Here is a 21,196-nt window from a genome sequence, read left to right as displayed (position 1 = left end):
ATAAATGCTTAGAAAAAAATTCTGTGTTCTGGGTTTATTTTCTTTTTTACTTACCATTTGAAAAAATAGTGAAAACCAACTAGTAAACATTAATTGCTATTACCAGCTTTACAAAACGCATTGCTTTTCTGACAACACTGCAGACTCAGTTTATTGCATTTCAATTCAGTTTTCAGTCAAAGCAAAGATTTCCAGCTTAAATGAAGCAAAGCAAAACCAAAAACACCAAACAACCCACGCACACAAAAAAAATAAAATGCAGCAAGACAGCAGATGGCCATTAGAAATAGTTAACAATGTGGATATGTCAAGTGTATCTCAGCATGGCTTGAGGTCAGCACAAAATGAGATGGCTCTTATACCTTTTTCCAAAGTAACAATGACCAAGTCCAAAAAAAAAATATTTAAAAATGAGGTCTCAGCAGTTTTTAGTCATTTCAGCTAGTATTGACCCAGTATGACGGGAGAGTGGGATAAAGCAACCTCTCAGTCTTTTTTGTCTTGCTTAAATTGTGTCTAAATATAAAACCAAAGATCAAAAAAAAAAAAGAAACATACCATTGGAGATTACAACAGTAAAAAAATATTCAAGCAGAGCAGTCACTGCAACTGCTTAGCCTGGACAAGCTGGGAATAACAGTTCACCCACAAAAACTACTAAGATGAGGATTTTTAAGAGAGCCAGTACATTGAAGAATCTATGACTTCCTCAATTTTTTATAACAAAAAGCAAGGGGAAGCAAACTAATTTTTTTTACACATCACTAACAAGAATTGGACTAACTCTCTAATACACCAAAGCAGGACTTAGCTGGTTATTCTGGTAGACATTCTGCTTACTAGTGGCAAATTCTGTCTTCTTCTAGAAATCTTATGCAGTTGGAGTGATGGGGTTTTTGTTATGGTTTTTGAAAGTGTGATTTCCATGTAGGAAATCTGCAGATTGTCAGTAAAAGGCTCACTTAGAGGTTTACAAATTATGCTGATTTTCTAATGTATTCAGAATTATTACATGTATTGCTTTTACCATGCTGATTATACAAAATTATACTTTTAATAAACTCAGATCTATACCAATCCCAACATTCTATCTGTCTTTTAACAGAGAAGTTTTTCTTTAAAATAAAATTGTAAGTTTCATATTTCCCCAGGCTTTTCCCTTCTTTTTTAATAGATAACAAACCTATTTAAAAAACATCAGAAGTCTACTTCAACAAAACAAGAAATTTCTAAATATGTATTATGGAGTACAAAAAATGCTGTATTAAGTAAAGGTTTAAATTCTGTAGATGTTGGAACACACTTCTAAAGCTATTTACTACTTTGAAGACGAAACATAAACAAACTCTAAACTCCTAAGTTTGAGTCTGATCCATATGAACCTCAACCAGATAGCTGTCATCTTTTAGACTGTAATTACATTTTGTTTCAGGAGACATTGTGAAAAACAAGGTATTAAAAAGTTTGACTTTGCCTCTTTGTTTTAGAGTAACTTTCTGACAGCCACTTCATCAGTTGCTTACCTGGGTACCAAGCTGTTTCAACATATGTGAAAATGCATTAAACATTAATTACCCAAAATCAATGAAAGGTGTTCACAATGGGATTAATCTATTTCGTACAAAGCGCCATACAAAGGCTTTGCAGGTAAGTGCTCCCTTAAGAGGCTGCAACAGTCCAAGAAAGCAGCTCTACTTTCTTCATCATGCAAATGAACGAATAACCACAACAGTTAAAAAAAACCAGTGCTTCAAATGGCACACGTTAATCTAAATTCACCACATCCAATTTATCAGAGTAACAAAAAGAAATCATGAAATACACACTCCTGTAAAACAAGGAGTATGCTACACTACATTTTCCATGGGAGAAGTGTATGGTGAGTTAAAAAGACAGCCCATTTAAGTTTCTAGACTCATGTACAGCCTATACATCACACATCAGCTGTATGGAAGTCACCTTTCAGTTCCTGTTTTATTCTTTATTTTGTACCTCTGAAATATAACCACGTATGTGCAGACAACCTTTTCATCAGTAAAATTTTAACATTATAAATTGGTGCTCCACACTAAGAGTCACAAACCCTTTACTAGCTGAGAGGAGTCTCAGAGCACACACTTTAGCGGTGAACACAAATAACTGCAACTGATTCCGACTTACATAAAGAAATGTTAGACATACTCAAATATAAAAATATTACAAAATTGCCATACCATCAGGAGGCAAATTGTACAGCTGAGCCACAGGACCACTGGCAGGAATAACTGGGAGTTGGAAATGGAAAGCACTTTTAATAGTTGGTAAAGGAAGACGATTTTTAGGAAAACATTTTCTCATTATTAGGCTGGATGTGTTGACAAGGGGATCAAGAGTCCTTACTGCAAGGCACTCCTATTAACAGGAAAATAATGAAGATAAGAGAAAAGTACCTCTCAAACTAATAGTCAAACTACATTTTATAGACTTCTAGAATTCACTAATAGCAAAGTGGTTTTTTTTAGAATAAATTTTGATAGTGTCTCTTCCAAAGTCCAAAAGAGCTTCTGCCAACTCAAATTCAGCTCTTCCAAAAGCCCAGACTTAAAAATTAAAAGACGTTTTTCCTCTCCTCTTTTTTTAACTTAAATTCAACAGCCCCTCCCAGAGATAGCCACAAATACTAGCAAACATTTATTTAATTCTGTACTGCTTTAGTCAAGTACAGAAAACAATCCTTACCACCATAATCAGGAATGACAATAAATATCATAAAAGGACTAGGGCAAATTTTAGGTCAGATTGTGTTATTACAGGTCAGAATGTGTTATTAGAACCTGAGGCAAAACAACAACAATAACAAAAACTGAGAGAAACTTACTTGGGAAGTGTTGTAAAGAATCTTCATCCCATTGGCATCAATGAATGCTTTTCTTCCCAATTTGATGTTTGTAACACTTTTAATACACTGTAGAACTCCTTTACGTATCAGCATATATCTGTGTCGACTATCATGACGGTGCCAATCAACATAAATCCTTAAAAGGACCTGCACATATCCTCTGTCTACTGCTCTCCTCCCATTTGTTTCTTTATAAAAGGAAATCAGGTAAGAAAATTAAAAATTGCCCAGTGACTTAAATATTATTTTCAAGTCAACGTTAAAATTATTCATTTTACCCAACTGAACTGTTTCATTTAAAGTAGTATTTTAGCCATGATTAGTGGAGTTTTACATCAAACTAAAAAGAAATTACTGAATAACTGAGACCGTTAGTCTACACTTTGTTCTTCAGAATAACAATGCTTATGATTTTCATGGTTTACCAGGACAACAATGTGCACTACATTTGAAGGTAGATGTAAGATCCTGTCAGCTAGCAAATTAAAAAAAAAAAAAAGTAGTGTTTACATAAATCATATGTGTCAGTATCCACACACAGTTGTGTAGATACAAGATTTGAAACAAACTTTTTACCATTTGTAATCCATACAGTTTTGCAGCAACTATCACTCAAATTTGGTAAAATCTAGATACCTGTACTTCAAACACTGGGTAATCAGTATGACAACTGGACTTTACACATCATAGATCAGTGCTTTCATGAAAAGATTTACTTATATAAGAAGTTACAATATCAAAACCCCTCAGGATTGAATAAGACACCTCAAAATAAATGCAGAGGATTTCCTGTTTTAAAGACACTAGTTTTCAAGACGTACTTCAAGAAAGAAGTCTTAAAGGCACAGGAGCTGTCCCCCTGTGCCAGAAAACCATTAAGTAGGGTAGGAGACCATCCTGTCTAAATAGGGACCTTTGGCTGGACCTTAGGAACAAAGGGAGAGTCTATGACCTTTGGAAGAGGTGACAGGTCACTCATGAAGTCTATAAAGATGAAGAGAACCTATGCAGGGTGAAAGTTAGGAGAGCCAAAGCACAGCTGTAGCTCAAACTAGCTACAGCTGTTGGGGATAATAAAAAATGTTTCTGTAAGCTCATTAACAGCAAAAGGAGGATTAGGGAAAATCTCCATCCTTTGTTGGATGCAAATCTTAGTAACAAAAGATGAGGAAAAGGCTGAGGTGCTCAACCCCTATTTGCCTCAGTCTTTAGCAGGGGAACTAGCTGTTCCATGGATACACAGCCACATGAGCTAGGAGACGGGGAGGAGATGCAGAATGAGGTCATCACAATTAAAGAGGAAGTGGTCAGAGACCTACTACACCACTTAGACACACACAAGTCTATGGGACTGGATGGGCTACATCCAAGGGTGCTGAAAGAGTTGGCAGACATGATCACCAGGACACTTTCCATTATTTACCTGAAGTCCTGGCTAACTGGGGAGGTCCCAATGGGCTGGAGGGTAGCAAGTGTAAGACCCATCTAAAAGAAAGGCAGAAAGGAGGAGCGGGAAACTACAGACCCGTCAGTCTGACCTCGGTACCAGGGAAGGTCATGAAGCACATCATCTTGAGTGTCACTGGAAGCCATGTAGTGGACAACCAGTGAGCATGCGTTTATGAAAAGCAGGTCCTGCCTGATGAACCTGATCTCCTTCTATGACCTGATGACCTAACTATTGGACAGGGGAAAGGCTGTGGATATTGTCTCTCTGGACCTCCAAAAAGCATTTGACACAGCTCCTCTCATAAAAAAAACTGGCTGCTCATGGCCTGGATGAGCATATGATCTGTTGGATCAAGCACTGGCTGGACGGTTGGGCCCAGAGAGTGGTGGTCAATGGAGTCAAGTCCAACTGGCAGCCAGTCACAAGTGGTGTTCCTCAGGGCTCAGTGTTGGGACTGTTTCTGTTTAACATCTTTATTGATGATCTTGATACAGACATAGAGTGTATCATCAGGAAGCTTGCAGATGACACCAAGCTGGTGGGAGTGCTGATCTGCATGAGGATAGGGAGGCTCCACAAAGAGACTTGGATAGATTGGATCACTGGGCTAATGTTACTGGTATGGGCTTCAACAGGGCCAAGTGCCAGGTCCTGCACTTGGGCCACAACAACCCCAGACAACCATCAGGCTTGGGGAAGTGTGGCTGGAAAGCTGCCTGGCAGAAAAGGACCTGGGGGCTCTAATTGACAAGCAGCTGAATATGAGCCAGCAGTGTGCCCAGGTGGCCAAGAGAGCCAGTGGCATCCTGGCTTGTATTAGAAATAGTGTGAGCAGCAGAAGTACAGAGCTGATTGTCCCCCTGTACTCAGCACTGGTGAGGCCACACCTGGAGTACTGTGTCCAGTTTTGGGCACCTCAATTCAAGAGATATATGGAGGTGCTGGAGCGAGTACAGGGGAGGGCAACAAAGCTGGTGAAGGGCGTAGAGAATAAATATTATGGAGAATGCTTGAAGGAGCTGGGAATGTTTACTCTGAGGAAGAGGAGGCTGAGGGGGAGACCTCACCAGTCTCTACAACTACCTGAAAGGTCATTGTAGAAAGGTTGGTGCTGGTCTCTTCTCACAGGTAATTAGTGACAGAACAAGAGGGAATGGCTTCAAGCTGCAACAGGGGAGGTTTAGACTGGACATTAGGGGGAAAAAAAAAAGTCACAGGAGGAGTGGTTAGACACTGGAATAGGCTGCCCAGGGAGGTGGTTGAGTCACCATCCCTGGATGTGTTTAAGGTTCATTTGGATGTGGTGTTGGTGGAGATGGTTTAGGGGAGAATTTTGTAGAGTAGGGATGATGGTTGGACTGGGTGATCCCAAGGGTCTTTTCTAACCGGAATAGTTCTATGATTCTGTGATTAAAATTTAACTGCATATGTACAGAACCGAATACTGACAATAATTTGGAAATATTTATTTCCCTAAATTACCCAAAAAGAAATTCCAAAATTAGTAAAAACAAAATGTGTAAGACTTCTCACACTGTAATAATCAGTAAAAAAGTTTCCAGCCCCTTTTCTGAAACCAGTCCCCTTGGCTTCCTGCCAAATCTAATCATGCCTCAGTTCTTAACCAACTCCACTAAAACTACTAGGAACAGGTTGCCCAGGGCAGTTGTGGATGCCCCCGTCTCCATGGAAGTGTTCAAAGGCCAGGCTGGACTGGGCTTTGAGCAGCCTGGTCTAGTGGAATGTGTCCCTTCCCATGCAGTGGGGTTGGTACTAGATCATCTTTCAGGTCCCTTCCAACTGAAACCATTCCAGGATTCTATGAATGTTTTATTTTTTATGCAACTGTTTGGAGAGAATGACTCTTTAATTCCTTGCCAAGTTACAATCTTGGGGCAAAATCTGCAGAGATTACATTTGCCAGTACTGACTGCTGCCAGCCGAGATAGTCAGAAGATCATTGTTTCATCACCCTTAGCTCCACTTCATGTGCATCACTGGCAGACTTCTCCTTAGGACCCAAGACCTAATTACTCAGAAAGGTACCTGAAGACACCCTGTATTTTCCCCTGCCCTCCAACAGATATTTTCAGATGTATATAAAGAGAAGATGCACAGGAGTTAAGCTATAGATATCCGTTACTGAAGGGTTGAGGTGAGTGAATGTAAAAGGCCATTTCTCCCCCTTGAATCCACAACAGTTCTGCACAAGCAATGGAGCCTTTCTGCTGTGTAGCTGAAGAGATAATAACTAATTATTAAATATATATGTAGATATACAAATACTAATGCACCAGAGACTGCAAAAAAAGCTGTAGCCTTATTTCTACATTTCCAAGCCTTGACCTTCTTGTGGCCACAGGCTTAATACTATTTTTATTCTGTGTTTATGCACATACACACAAACATATATGTCTCTCAACTGTACAAACTTTTGTTCAGTCAGACACTTACTTGATTTTAGCAATGCAGCAAGTGTGTCTAAAGCAACCCTGTCAACATAACAAGAAAAGTCAAAACAACAACCAAACAGTAAGCTTAATCTCTACAACACTGTAAAGCTATACAAAATATTCACTGTTAATGGATTTATGAGCATCTATCCTAATGTCTTCCTGATTGCGCTATATCACAAAATTTGCTTTTAAAATTCTGTTTTACTAAAAATATCATGCATCTCTGCTATATCTGAAGTCTGATGGTGAAATTGAAAAATATCAATGCAAAGGCTACGCAAGCCTTTGCAAAAAACCACCGTAAGTTACAATGTTTTATGAACCATAGTCAATAGATGATACTTTTGAAACTCACGTTTTCATGTGAGCAGCAGAACAAATACTTCCTAAACCAAAGGACACTATTTTAGAAAACTGTAGGTCAAAACTGGCAGTATATGAATATACTGAGGAGTAACACTCATCAATTCCTACTTCCATATAAAATTGTCAGTCTGAGATTTTTGTTGTACTCAAAGATCTTGTCTTAAGTAATTCAAGAGGTACAACTAGAAAATACAGAAGTGAAACAAGTAGAAAATAAACAAGTACATAATGATTAATCAAATTAGGGAATAGTAAGTTCATATGCCAAACTGTAGCTGGTGCTTACAGGGGCAGGGCATTTTTTTGAACATACTCTACTAGTCATAAATACTAGATTTAGATAACACTATTTTTTTTTTGTACTGAAGTTAGAATATGAACAGCCTGAGATTATTATTTTGCTAACCAGATGAAAAATTCCACAGGTATGTACTTCCAAAAAGGTGGCAGAGTATAAAGAACTTCACTAAAAAAAAAATAATGTGGGGGAGGAGGGATAAAATCTAGAGTCACTACTTAAAGGTATGCAGTGAATTTAAGGCTTTTTAAGAACACAGTAGCCTACTAGACAGATATTGCTGGTGCTTCCTAATATATATTTTAAGGTTTTGTCCTGAGAGTCTATAGTTGCTTTCAAGTAAAACAGAAAGAAAATTTTATTACAAAATAAAACAGATGTTGTCACTTTAAAAACACAAAGTAGATGTGGCAGCCAGTTTAGATTTTAAAATTATGGAATTGTCTTGATATATTTTTCCTGATTTGGGGATAACTATTGTACAGTTTCCATGCAGCAATATTAGAGTCAAAAAACCCCAGACTACTTATATTCTTTTACCAGTACTGCAGCTAGACATTCACGTATTTTGTGTTTCCTCTAATGGGAAAAATTGTAACTGACAGATCTGTGGTTCTCCTTCCCACCTCGCATCACATCTGCTTCAAATACAAGTTAACTTTGATTTCTCTAATATTAGTTTTCATTTACAAGTAAGTTTTGAAAGGTATGTAAGGTTTTTCTAAATACTATATTAAAGAGACATTACTTACTTCATAAGGCTGGTGTTCTTTTTACTGAAAGGGCCAATGATCTTAAACATCAGTTCTACTACTCCATTCTTTCCCAAGGACACTGCATTTACGGCTGGAAGAGTTAAAACCAATCCATTTTAAGATAATGTAAAGAGCAATGCAAAAGCAAAAAGCAACACTCTCAAACTAAAGTCCATGTGAGTTGATTCCGAAGAATGAAAAATGTTAGACATGTTTTAAAACACACCAACAAGCAGATGCAACTGCACATAACACATAACTGTGATAATCTAAACTTGATAAAACTTGGAAAGCAGAGAAAAAATATTTATTACTTTACAACCATGTACTACTCACAATGCATGATTCAGCTTTTTCGTTATTAAGATGCATAATAAAAATAGTTTTCTTCAGAAAAAGTTTTAGCAAGACAGCAGTGTTCTAAAATTTCAAGTCTAACAAGTTCTATCACTTGCTATTATCCTTCAGTATCAAGATAGACAGGTACATTCACCAGCATTCGAAAGCCAAGTGTTCACTGAAAAATTTAGAAATGCTAGTTGGTATAAGCTTTCCTCAGCTACATGTTACACATACTCTGAAACAGGCACAGAAACTCAATTCCCAACAGGGTTTAGCAATGTACATGCCTAACGAAGCGGGAAGAGAGCAACTAAGAATTTACTTAAACATAACAAAGGCAGTTATTAGTGTAGAACTTAGTACTTGAACCCAAGTTGCAATGTCATCATCAGCAGCAGAAACATTACACCACTAGAATCTAATAAATCAGGGCTCTATTCTGGTAGCAACTGTACATAAACTTTAAATAGTACTACCCATCAGCATGTAATATACTACTTTTTCTGCTTATAAGGACTAGGTAATACAGAAATCTAGAATTGATCTAAGCATAATCCATATTAGAGAATCAGTTCAATTTCCCATTTTAAGGATGAAGCAAGTTTTCAGCTAAGCTATGCAACAACCTGTAATAAACTCTTCAGTTTAGAAGCATTTTATCTCATTATCAGACAGCTCAACAGAAATTAAGTTTCCCCATGTTAAAGTATTGGACTTTATGAATTACAGGTGCTCACATGAATGTCCTGAAAAATAATCTTATAGATCACCAAAACAGTTCTCTTGGAGACATACGATTATGTTTTCAAACTCTCGCATTTATTGAAGAGGTTTAACAGCCATTTTGAGCTCTATGACATCTAATCTACAGCAGAGGTACACTAGGAATCACACTGGTTTTAATCAACTTCCTACTGCCTGTTCAAACAGTGGATTAGGCTTCTGTGGAAGAATACTAGTCCAATAGTAGGGCACTTCAACACAAGGAATAACGGAAAAGTCAAATAAAGAAACAAAATACTTCCTACGTGAACCAAGCTTTACATTAGCAATCATGAATTATATAAACCAATAAAAAGCAAAGATAAACCTCATGAGCATGTATAAGAAAGGGAAAAATTGTTTAAGTGCAAGCATAATGTTAGCATTTCTGGTTTAGATCTTAAAGCATTAGCATTTATACAAATGAGATTACTCAAAATTTCACTCATCCAATAGCACTGGTTAAAACCCTTCCAACTATATACATACATATATAAATACACTACTGAACAAAAAAAAAGAGCTACAAAAGAAATACTAACATGCTTCACAGTTCTTATTAGAATTTAAGTGATTTGATTACATAAAAAGCAATTTTTCAGATGAAATTAATTTTAAACATTAGGCATTAGTTCTGATATTTTAGCTGTATCTAGGTAAAAAAACGCTGCAACACATGGGAAAGAAAATAATTCTCTGAAATACTTACAGTTGGTTGAGTAAACTCTTAACACTTGAAGACATGGCAATATTAGTCTGTGGTTCTGCAAATTCTGCTTCACTAAATTCAACGGTATGTTCAGGACACCACTAATTCTTGCTTTCATGCCAATCTTTTTGTCTGACATCAGAGAAACACAAGATCAATCACACTAATTTTGAAATTATCATTAAAAAGTTAAATGAACTGTGAATTCATTCTACAGATGACTCTGCAATTTAATTCTTCACCATTCTTCCCTCCCCTGTACTTCACTATTCCATTTGTTATCCTCTATTCTAAGTAAGTATGTGGATGCTTATACAGTAGTAGAAAGAGCTTTCTTCTTAAGTTTCAATTACAAAATTGTAAAGTATTAAGCCATATTACTTAAGTATATTATTATCACCTTTTGGACCAATTTTTGCAAGAAGAGTATGAAGAAGCACCATTAATTCTTCATTTGGTGGAGAGTCTTTGCTGGCAGTCAAAAGCAGCTGCAGTAAGATCTGTGTCCCTCCTTTAGTGACTAAGACACTTGCTCTCCGACCACCACCTAGAAATTAAAACTCAACTATTATTTCCAAAACCAAGGAACAATGAAGTATCTCAGCTGCAGTCTTCATGAAGAAAGTATTTAGAACAGCAATATTTTCTTCATAAGTGACTGCGCTATTCAAAACATGCTGGACGTAAATTATTTGTGTATGATTACCTGAAAGGTGACTTCAGTCCATATATTCTTTTTACTCTGCATATAAATCAGCTTTACCAAACATCATAAAAAAAGCAAAACAAAACCAACCAACAAACAAAAAAAACCCCAAGCCAACAAGTCTGCAGAAGAATACCAGAATATAATCAGAAATCATTCCTTAGTTAAAACTTACCAGCTGAGACTACCTCAATGAGAATATTCAATATATTTAGAATAGTTTGATGATCTTTGGTATTCTGCAATCAAAAAAACAGAGATATTTCTTTGCTTATTGTTGAAGTCTAATGCTACTTAAAGCTCAGAGAAATTGCCACCACTAAATCAAACAGAACTAAAGATGTAACTAGCCAGCTAACCACTCTGCAGCCTGAACTAGCCACAAAAAAACCAATTTAAACCTAGTTTGTAGTATGGCATATTAATCAGAACTGATAGTTGACAAATAAGGTCTTAGAATATTTTAAAATAAGGGCGAGAAATTCTGAAGTAAATTATGATACTAATAGACTATGTCTAATCATTACAGTCCTACTCAAGTTTTGGAGACTAGCTAGGGTAACAATATATTTAATAATACAAAGCTCAATAATAAAATAAAAACTTGCTATGTATCCATAACCCCACAGATCAAAAGGTTTTACCTCTAGGGTTGAAAGGATAACTTCTATTCCAGTGGAACCCTTAGCAGTCATCTCCTTCCTGGTTTTTTCTGACAATGAGAAAAAGGCCATTTTTATTTTAAATATACTAGCTTGCAGGAAAGAAACAAAAAAGAGAATCTACAGATTGATCAGAAAGTCTACACTGCAAATACTAAAACCTATTAGAAACTGCACATAGCCATATAAAATTAACTAAAAAATTAAATTACTTAAATGATTTTTAAAACTCGTTTTCACTTTCACTTATCCAACAATTTGTCATGTTCTAGGAAAAAAAAAAAAAAACACCTGTAAAGAAAAAAATCTGTAAGAAAGCTCTCTTCCAGATACTTACTACTTCTTATATATATATATAGGTATATATATATATATATACCTACACACACAAACACACACATATGCTGTGAATTGTTACTTAAATTATGGCTGTTTGTCAATACAAAATGCACTCAGTGCAACCAACACTAAGCCAAGTAGTGTTAAGGATAGCCTTAAACAGGTGCTTTCAACAATCTGTAACAAAAACAGATGGAAAATCAAGCTCACCAAACAGAAACAAAAATTAAAGAATGTTCCAGCAAGAGAAATACAAGAAGGAAAGCTCAAAAGGAGAACCACTAAACCCACAAAACTTAGGTATTTACCTTGACTCTGAACCAGATGAAGGATCTTTGAGGTAACATATCTGGCATTGTTTGCTTCTCCTAATACAGAGTCCAAATTGATCTTCTCCAGCTGTGACAGCAGAGACATAGTCCGAGAACTGGTAGAAACACTACAAGAAAGATTTTTTTATGCATTTTTTGATCTAGATTAGGAAAAAAGCCCAAACCCCACCAACAGAAATACCACGTCAGAACAGGGGAAGTGACTAATTCTTCCTTATGTTTTATCTCAATTGGAAAACAGTCACAGTTCTCCTTAATTGTGGCAAACTTACAGACTTAGCAAAGCCTGAATCACAGCTGACTAATTGCATATAACAGCATCTCCAGGAGTAGCTGCGAACAGGGAAATTGGTCACAGCAAGGGAAGTCTACATATAGGCACAAATATCGCTTAACTGTGTCAATCAGAGTTACTTATACTTAATATAGTTCATGTTAAGAGCCCATGTCAGCCCATGTCCCATTCAGGAAAAACTGGCTACAAACAGTCCCAAAGACTGTTTGTCTTGCCAGCTAGTGTTTCAGAAGTGAAAGAAAAGATTATCATTCATGAAGTGAGGAAACCAGCACCCAGCAGCTGAAAAAAAAGAACACCATCTTCAAGAAAGGACTTTGGAAGGTGTCCATAGCTACCACCAGAATTTGGATTAACTTGTAAAATAAGGTTATTTTGGCCTGCCACCACAAAATTACCTTGAAAATCTATTTTAACATAAGAAACATTTTAAACCAGGCATTCATACAGATAGGCAGATTACAGAGAAAGAATTAATGTAAATATTTATAGTATTCAAAATCAAGTCAGTATAGAAAATGTTTTATTTGGCCTCCAGTTTTAGATCATGGCAATTATTCAAAATAGTTTCATATTACCACATTAATGCAATTTTAGACAAATATTTAACATTTGAATTGTAGTCACGTCATTAACTTCAGGAAAATACTGTTTGCAAGTATTAACTACCTTGACTTTTCAGTTTTGTAACATTCGAGTCCTGCAATAATCAACAATAATTCACTTTAAACACATACTCTTCTGACTATCTGCAATAAAAATATACAGCAGCTTTATAAACACTATCAGTTTTGTATATAACGATGAGAAATTATCACTCCCTGATCTGTACATATGTGAGGTTTCATACCTAGTTAACTTTGATAAAATAGTTAGTTTATGTGTAGACAAAGAAGTTAAAATCTAGAAAAAAACGTAGCTGATGGCAAAGGCTGTATTGCTGTGAAAGCAAATTGATGTAACAGCTGCTGAGCAAACTGCTTCCATTATTTTCGCTTTCCAACACTGATATCTGAATGGGAAGTATAGCCAATAACAATGTCAGGTTACAGAGGATACTTTCAAGTTGTTAACAGTAATTAGAAAAGATCATACTAATGATAGAGCTTCAGTAAAAATAATTCTATATTGTGAAGTAAGTATATCACCTTTGCAGTTATTTGCTATACTTTAATTTTGAAGTATTTCTGGATCCAAAATAAATTTGTCTTGGTTGCTGTAATACTACTTTCCTTGTATAAATAAAACATAATCCCTCCAATCTTTTCTCATCTTCCAAACCAGATTGAACAGTATAAAGCTGGTATTATTTGCATAAGCTTTGTTTGTCCTCCATTTATCCACTGAATTTGAAATACTCAAAAATAAATGCAAGATTTTAATAAAATCCACAAGCTCTGTTGCTCTTGTATACAAACTGACAAACTTCCAGAGGATGTTTGTCACTCTCTCTTCAACAGCTCCACCATCAAAACAACTATGAGTCCCACCAAATCACATATAAACCAACGTGTAAGAGAACTGCTGCTTTAATTGCTTGTGTGGTGTGGGTGTGCGAGTATAAAATCTCCATTGTAGTTTATCATTAGACTCACAACTAAATAAATGTAGTTTAAAAGTTTGAAACAATCCAAGAAAGCAAAGATTATCTTTAGGAATAATAATTTTTAAAAAGTACCAGTTTTCATAAAAACAAAACTCATTCATGGGTATTAAAATTCCAGAGCGAATCTGATTTTTGACTACTGCAGCCTGCAAAATTCAAGCAACACTGGCACATGGAAGAATATACCACATACAGAAAGTTAGCATCTAACAATTTCTCCAAATTTATTAAAACGTTTAAAGGGTTTAGGAAGAAACATTCTTACTACTGGGTGGTATAACAATTTTAGCCCCAAGATTTAAACTAATCCTGGGGACAGATTTTCTATCAAGAGCTATGAGCACTCACTTTAGCAGCTGAAAAGATGCCTTTTGAATTATTTGAGGCTATTCATCTTGCAAAAAAGTCTTAAGAGGAGAAATATAGCCAAATAAAGTTCAAGTCCTGAAAATAACAGGAGCGCAGTCTGTGATGAAATAAAAAGTCCTGATTTCCTCTTGGCTGTAACTGAGTTTTCTTCTTAAATCAGGAACTGTACTCCTATTTATTAATATTCTACACTAATACATGCAGTGGTTCTAATGACAGCTTTCAATGCCTGCACAGTAAATCAAAAAGGCTGTAGGTCTGGAATTACAGCAGTCAGCCTCACTGACCGCTCCAGAACATAATGCTGCTGTGACAACCCATATGACCCAAGAACAAAATGCAAGCCAAATTTGCAGTGGGACTCTTTCTGGTATTTGTAACACAAAACACGTATGTTTCAAGCAACAAACCATTCAGGATCCAAATCTATAAGATAGGTCTCCAAAACAAGAGAGGCACCATTAAATTCAGTATTTTTAACCCAACTGCTAGGTAAACCAAGGAAATAGTCAGAACAGCACAATAAAAACTGTTTCCTGTCAGAGCTAGATTTCCTCTTAACCTGCTGACCTTGCAGAGCCCGACATTTTTTCCCCATAATGTTAAGAACCCTTCTGGTTACTAGAAGAGGTATTTTTCACCACACTTAATTCTAAAGACTTCTCACAGGAGCATTCTGTAGTCACTGATGGTCACACACAGTTTCTGCTGTCTTTAGTTACAAAAATCATGACTAAGGAGCACCAGAAGAAACTTCACAAGGCCACCTGAACTATTCACTTCAGAGTTGGATGAACACAACAGCTGATCTTCATGACAGATACATGCCCAATCAGTCCTCAATGTCCTGCAAAAACGATGATTCAATAACCTAAGACAACCTCACTCTTAACGTTTTTTATGTCTCAATTTGGAAGTTTTTCTCCCTGCAGTTGGATCTTACTACAAATGTGACTGTTCTTTATCCATTCCAGTGGTGTATCTCTACCAGGCACATTTCCACCAAAAAGTCTTAACCTTTTTCTGTATTTCACAGGAGTAATTTTGCAGATCTTTCCAGCTTCAATTTGTCTGCAGTTTCAATGATGACTCCTTCTTCTCTTTCAGTTCATTAGTAGAAGCTCTAAATATTTTTCAGTCATAAACCACAACCAGAAAGAAAAAGAAAATGCACATCCAGAAACAACCGGTGCACCATTCCCTTCCAACAGTGATTAATTACCACTGCCCTGGTATCCTGTCAGTGCTCTATGCCAGAGTACCCAGATGGAGCACATGCATTAGGTTCCTGGCTGCAATCATATGCAATGGTTATTTTAGTAAAGCTTTAAACAGGTATGTTGTATTTTAATGCCACTTTCCTTCTTATAGGACCTATTACACTCTCACACATGAAAAAATTGGATGTATTTTCAAAAACAACTCAAACCACCCCTGGCTGTTTGCAACCTCACCCATAGGTTTAGTTCTTCCAGGATCCTTCTAATGTCACTTATTAAATGAAGTAAAATCCGGGGGGAAACTATCACACAAAAGAGAACAAAGAGACATGAAGAATAAACACAGAGCTTACATAACACTGAAATAGCAAGAAATAAAGAAAAACACATCCCAAGTAGTCAACAATCTGTCCTGGAGACCTAAGCCTGCAAGACAAATGAAAGCGACAGAAAGGAGTACTCCTCACAACTTGCCTTGGTTACAGCCTTGAGCACTGGGTAGAAAACACTGGCTAACTGGACTCACCTTATTAAGTAGTGTATTGCTAGCATACTAAAATACCGACCCATAGGCTAGAGGGACCCCTACTAACAAAAAGCCCTCTACCCTTTCAGCATGTGTAGTAAAATTTTCAAGCACTGTTACTTTGAATGGAAGCGAAGAACTAGTTAACCAATTGTGTGTGCAAGTGATCGAATACAAACAAGCTAATGTTACATGTTTCTGTATATAGAAGTAGTATCTGGCATTTTGGGAAGCTGAGCTAGCTTTGTGGAATACCACCCTGCTCCCCCTCCTGTGGAGATCTGGACATTATACCAAGTATCTCAACTCTGTGTGTGAATTAGCTAATTGTACAGAAGGACTAAATCTCTGTGCGAAGCAGAGAAGATGGCTCATCTACAGCTACTTAGTTTCTGCTCCCCTACTTCCGCAGACAAAATCACTAGGTTTGCCATCTCTGTCTTCACTACTTAACCTAATCTCTTGAGTTCTGAGGAAAACTGATAATTATTATTCTGGGATGAATTTAGATTTTCTTTAAAGCACCATGAGATGAAGTTTATCAGGCTTATTTGATCCTGTACACTGCATGTTTCCACAGTCAAAAAAACCCTTCTCCATTGCACATTCAAATGCTGCAGCTCAAAATGCCCCTAATACCACCATCTCATGTGCAGAAAGAAAGCACGAACAAGCTTGCCGTCATCCAACTGTTGCCAAACTTACTGTAGGATTCTAACCAGAGAGCTTTGTCAATTTCCTCCTTCTCTGGTTAGGACAGTTATGAGTAGATATAGAGGAAGAAACTGCCCAGACAGCAAGGAACAGAGGACTACAGGGACTTCACACTGCTTCAAAAGAAAGCAGCTTCTCAGAGGAAGTTCCCCCACTGCAGGAACATTTATTTCAGTCGTTCCAAATCCCAAATGTTTAAGCATTCTTACTCTGATTATGAAGTGCTAGATTCACAGTTCTCCATTACTCACTATACACTACTTTTGCTACACAAATGCTAAACCACATCATTACACCTTCCTAAGCATCTGCTCTCAGTGAGAAAGAACTCTAATGCCTGTCACAGCAGCTTATAAACATTGTTATCTTAGAGTGGTTTTCAGCTACTCATCTTGCAAAAAGCCTAACAAAAGATAACAGCCAAATGACAGAAGTAAACAGAAGCCTTCAGCTTCCCAACTGTACCTACTTCCTCTGAAACTGCCATCTGCAGTTGGCCAGCATTCTGACCTATCAGGGAGTGTCTTCCTCCCACACGGCAAACAACCCTTCTGTGTTTCAGCATGTTACAGTAAGTCTTTGAAAAAACTACTTCAAAGTAGGCAGGCTTCTCTGAGTTTGTTTTCATCAAACACCTCCACCGTTATCAGGTAATCCTTGGAGAGCCAACACTTCTTACTAGTTCACAGCTATCTCTGTACAATTATTTTGCCATAATTTATTAATGACTTAGGCAACAACTGTTTAGAACTGCAGGGGTAGAAACTTTCTTTTTAACGCAGTAACTACAGAAGAATAAATGGCACTTAAGTAGCCACTCTGCAAAAATCTAGTATTCTTTGTGATAGTGTGCTTTATGCATTAGAATTAGTAGTATTTCCAAGAATACCGATTGCTGACAGTTTTACTTTACCTAGCGTAATACCTAAGGATAGCCAGTCTCTGATACCAAGCCACTCCACTGTTAAAGTCAGTAAATGCAAAGATAATGCTACATGAAAGCATTTAAATTCAAATTTTAAATCCATCCCAAGATATAAAAATTGGTCCACAGTAGAGCATGTCCATTCAGATTCATCCATTCTTATCAGGAAAAAAAACAACAAACAGTATTTCAGAGAACTAAAACTGAAGGAAAAATTCCCTATTTTACCACCTTTATAAATTTAAAAAAATCTGATTAGATGGTTTAATTTAACAAGGTTGTTTAACCTGTGCTAGCTTGAAAGAAGAGTAAAACTAAAAGCCTTTCAATAATCTACTCACACTTGACAGACATATTGCCTTTCATAGATAATCTTATACATTTTTCAAATATTTGCTAAAACAAGTTATGAAAATAATAAACAACTTTTACATTATTGAAATCTTCTGTATTCTCACTCTTGATTGTCCCAGCTGTATGTTGGATTGCAGGTATGTACATCTTATGACAAATACATGGCTTTTTATCCAGTATTATAAACTTACCCTATAATTCCTTCAGTCAAAATACTTTTTTGCTAATATTTGCATGAAACTATGATATTAATTGATATTTATTTCAATGAAACTTAATTTGTATTTTATATTTGAACATGTCTAACACCAAGTGAAAATTTTAAATTTCAAGTTATTTATTAAATATGAAGAAGCTACTTTATGTTAATCAATATTGACTCCCTCAGTGTCTCAGGACATCAACTTACACATTCTCACTAGAGAGCCATACTGTATATTTTACTTATTAAGATAAAGACTGGGTTTTCACAAATCTCAAATAGCTTAACATTAAGAAGTCACAATAGGTTTAAATTTACCTTTTTTCAGATGATATTTTTACTTTGTTCATATCGGAAACCTGATTCTTCAAATCACCATCTCTGATAACCTGAAAGATATTAAACAATTACAAATTATCAACATCTTTTATTCTTTAATGATTAAATGCTACCACTGTATTGGCTACCTCTACACCAGAAATGTTAATTAGCACTGATTGCATTTCTCTAAGCTGTGACAAGTTCTCTCTGAAATCTATTTGGTCCAGATTTTATAATAAAAACATTGTAATTAAAGTATGGAGCATAGTTCTGGATTACAATTTAGTCCTAACAAGCTCAGAGAGTCTGACTGTACTAAACCAGAAAATTTTATCAGTTAGTTAAGTGACAGAATTTTCAGGTCCATGACAGAGTCTTTCCTGAAGACTTCTTTAAACTTACTTGACAATGTTGTGAGATGCCACAACATACTTAATTCTGACTGCCATTTCATGTATCTAGGATGACTAGGGCTAGAAGCACTGGGAGAAACAAGGGAGTGTTTGCTGTTCTTATTTAAGCAAGACCTGAATATATTTCTTGGACAGAAACCATACCCTGCTAAGGACTCGATTTTCCTATCCTTTTAAGGATGTAGCGTCCTCAGGGTACACTGCTTCCACAAATTGTACCTCCAAGCAATTAAGGGTGCATTCTACAGGGCCATTAACTGAACTTTAGTACTTCCATTTGAGATCTAATATGAATGGCAAATACTTGCCCTGTGAAGACAAAAACAGTGTCCTCAAAGGACACAGTGCCTAGTGTTAAGATGGAAGAGACAGTAAAGGGAATAAAAATTATGTTCAGAGATATGGGTGGTGAGAATGAAGCACACACACATGCACAGCCTGTCCAAAGAGCAATTTGTAAGACTGCTGAGAAATCCTTCTTGTTCAGCACCTGTAATAATCAGGATTTTATACAAGTAAATTCCACTCTGCAATTGCTAAAAGCCTAAAGCAGATGAAGTAAGCTTATCTCCACACTTACCTGAAAGCAGAATCTTTTAGCAGCAGCCAAGAAGCAAATGCTCAGCTTTTCACAAGAATTGCAGTTTGACTCAAAAACGTGTCCTAGATTTGTCCAAGCACCCTTCAAGTGTGACTTATCTTGACTTCCTTTAATGAAACAGAATAGTTAAAAGAGAAAAGCTGCATCCACCACAATGCAAGCAATTTCACAAATTATAAAGTCTGGATTATTTGAGCCAGGTTGTAGGTCTTACTGGACAGAAAATATTATTGAATTCAAGTAGTCAAGTGCCATTTTGCTTGCAGCACTGACCCACTGTCAGACAGATGATGAACAGTCTACCAGTGCCAACAATGTCTACATATTATAGTGTACTGAACTGCTGTCAAGTGGGGCTAGCCACAGAGATGAACTGTCTTCAACTGCAAGGCCTTGATTTGTTTTGGTCTAAATTCACTGCAAAGTATTTCAGTAAGCACTAACGCGCAAATGCTCCAAGTTAAGGGGAAAATATAAGCAAATAACAAAAAGCAGAAGAAACCCTGGGGGAAAAAAACAAACGAACAAAAAAACCCAAACCAAACCCCCCAAAAAAACCAAACCAGTGAGAAAGAACAGTAAGAAAAAGAAGAGAAAGAAATGCTTCTGTCAGCAATCCAGAGAGCTGTGGTGGAACACTTACGCACACTGAAGTAACAAAATCTCTCAGTAGCATTTTACTAGGCGATGAAAAGACACAAACTATATTTAAAAACTGTACTATTACAGCTATTTGAATAAAGGATTGATAGAAGAGTAAAGGCAGAAGGTGCATGAGCCTCAATTTAAAAATATTTTTTAAACGCAGCTTAAATGCCAATGCCCGTATTAGCAAATTAAAAGGTAAATAAGCATCAGTTCTGTTACACTTCAAAGACCAACAACAGAATTTTTAAAAAAGTCTCAAGTTGGAGGGGAACAGAGGAGAGCAGAGAGGCCTCATTAGTTAAACTTCAAGTTGATAGATGCTGGATTCTGTGCTATCTCCCTCTGCCTTTTCACATAGTTTGTGGAACGCTATGTCCTCCACCCTCCCACTTGCAGAGGAGAAACAAGCATCTTCTTCATACAAAATTTCTGCAGACATAAGTTTCAAATCAGAGAGCCACACTGACTGTAATAATACTACCAACATTAAGATGAATTAAATGCCCTGCAGTAAATTTTACATAATTTTCATCTTTTCTCCACAGAAAAACAGACATGCTTCATGTGACAGGTATCTGCCTCCCTAATACACGAACCGTCACTAAGCCAGACTCACCTTCTCTGCTGATCCACATTTTCAACCCTATGAAATTTTGCCACTCACTGTAAATCTCAAGCAAACTGGCAGAGGATACCCCCCAATTATTTACGTTTCATCTAAGTTTTGGCACGTGCTGAAATGCAAAAGAATTACATGGAATGCTTGGATAGATACTCTAACCACAAAGCTACTGCACAAAATGAGCACTATCACAAAGGTATTTTTATTCTGCTCAAAACAGTGACTACAGAAACAAACTGGCATCATTTCATTTAGACCTCACATTCAGGCTTGTCTATCAGGCATTACTGGGAGTGCCTGTAAAGCTGCACAGGACTAGTAAGAC

At 36.6% G+C, this 21,196-nt stretch overlaps 1 protein-coding gene across 6 annotated transcripts in view; it reads right to left on the bottom strand.

The window, feature by feature from the left end:
• Nucleotides 1-21,196, bottom strand: part of AGTPBP1 (ATP/GTP binding carboxypeptidase 1) — a 70,385-nt gene that overhangs the window by 40,642 nt on the left and 8,547 nt on the right. For 2 of the 6 annotated variants that reach the window (XR_007891782.1, XM_051642170.1), the window contains exons 1-12: nt 19,816-20,035; nt 19,581-19,708; nt 18,585-18,655; nt 12,032-12,162; nt 11,367-11,434; nt 10,898-10,961; nt 10,417-10,563; nt 10,017-10,148; nt 8,201-8,294; nt 6,783-6,820; nt 2,858-3,066; nt 2,214-2,391 (exon numbers count right to left, since the gene is read on the bottom strand). Coding sequence is in view for 5 of the 6 variants with exons in the window: in XM_051642170.1 (XP_051498130.1) it covers nt 2,214-2,391; nt 2,858-3,066; nt 6,783-6,820; nt 8,201-8,294; nt 10,017-10,148; nt 10,417-10,563; nt 10,898-10,961; nt 11,367-11,434; nt 12,032-12,162; nt 18,585-18,616 (1,093 nt within the window). In the remaining variant the exon portion in view is untranslated. Of the gene's footprint in view, nt 1-2,213; nt 2,392-2,857; nt 3,067-6,782; nt 6,821-8,200; nt 8,295-10,016; nt 10,149-10,416; nt 10,564-10,897; nt 10,962-11,366; nt 11,435-12,031; nt 12,163-18,584; nt 18,656-18,989; nt 19,075-19,580; nt 19,709-19,815; nt 20,036-21,196 lie in introns of those variants that run through there. The other 4 variants (XM_051642168.1, XM_051642171.1, XM_051642166.1 and 1 more) reach the window with 3 other exon arrangements.

This window comes from Apus apus, chromosome Z, assembly GCF_020740795.1.
Source record: "Apus apus isolate bApuApu2 chromosome Z, bApuApu2.pri.cur, whole genome shotgun sequence".
Classification (NCBI taxonomy): domain Eukaryota; kingdom Metazoa; phylum Chordata; class Aves; order Apodiformes; family Apodidae; genus Apus; species Apus apus.
This window is presented reverse-complemented; position numbering and strand designations above follow the sequence as displayed.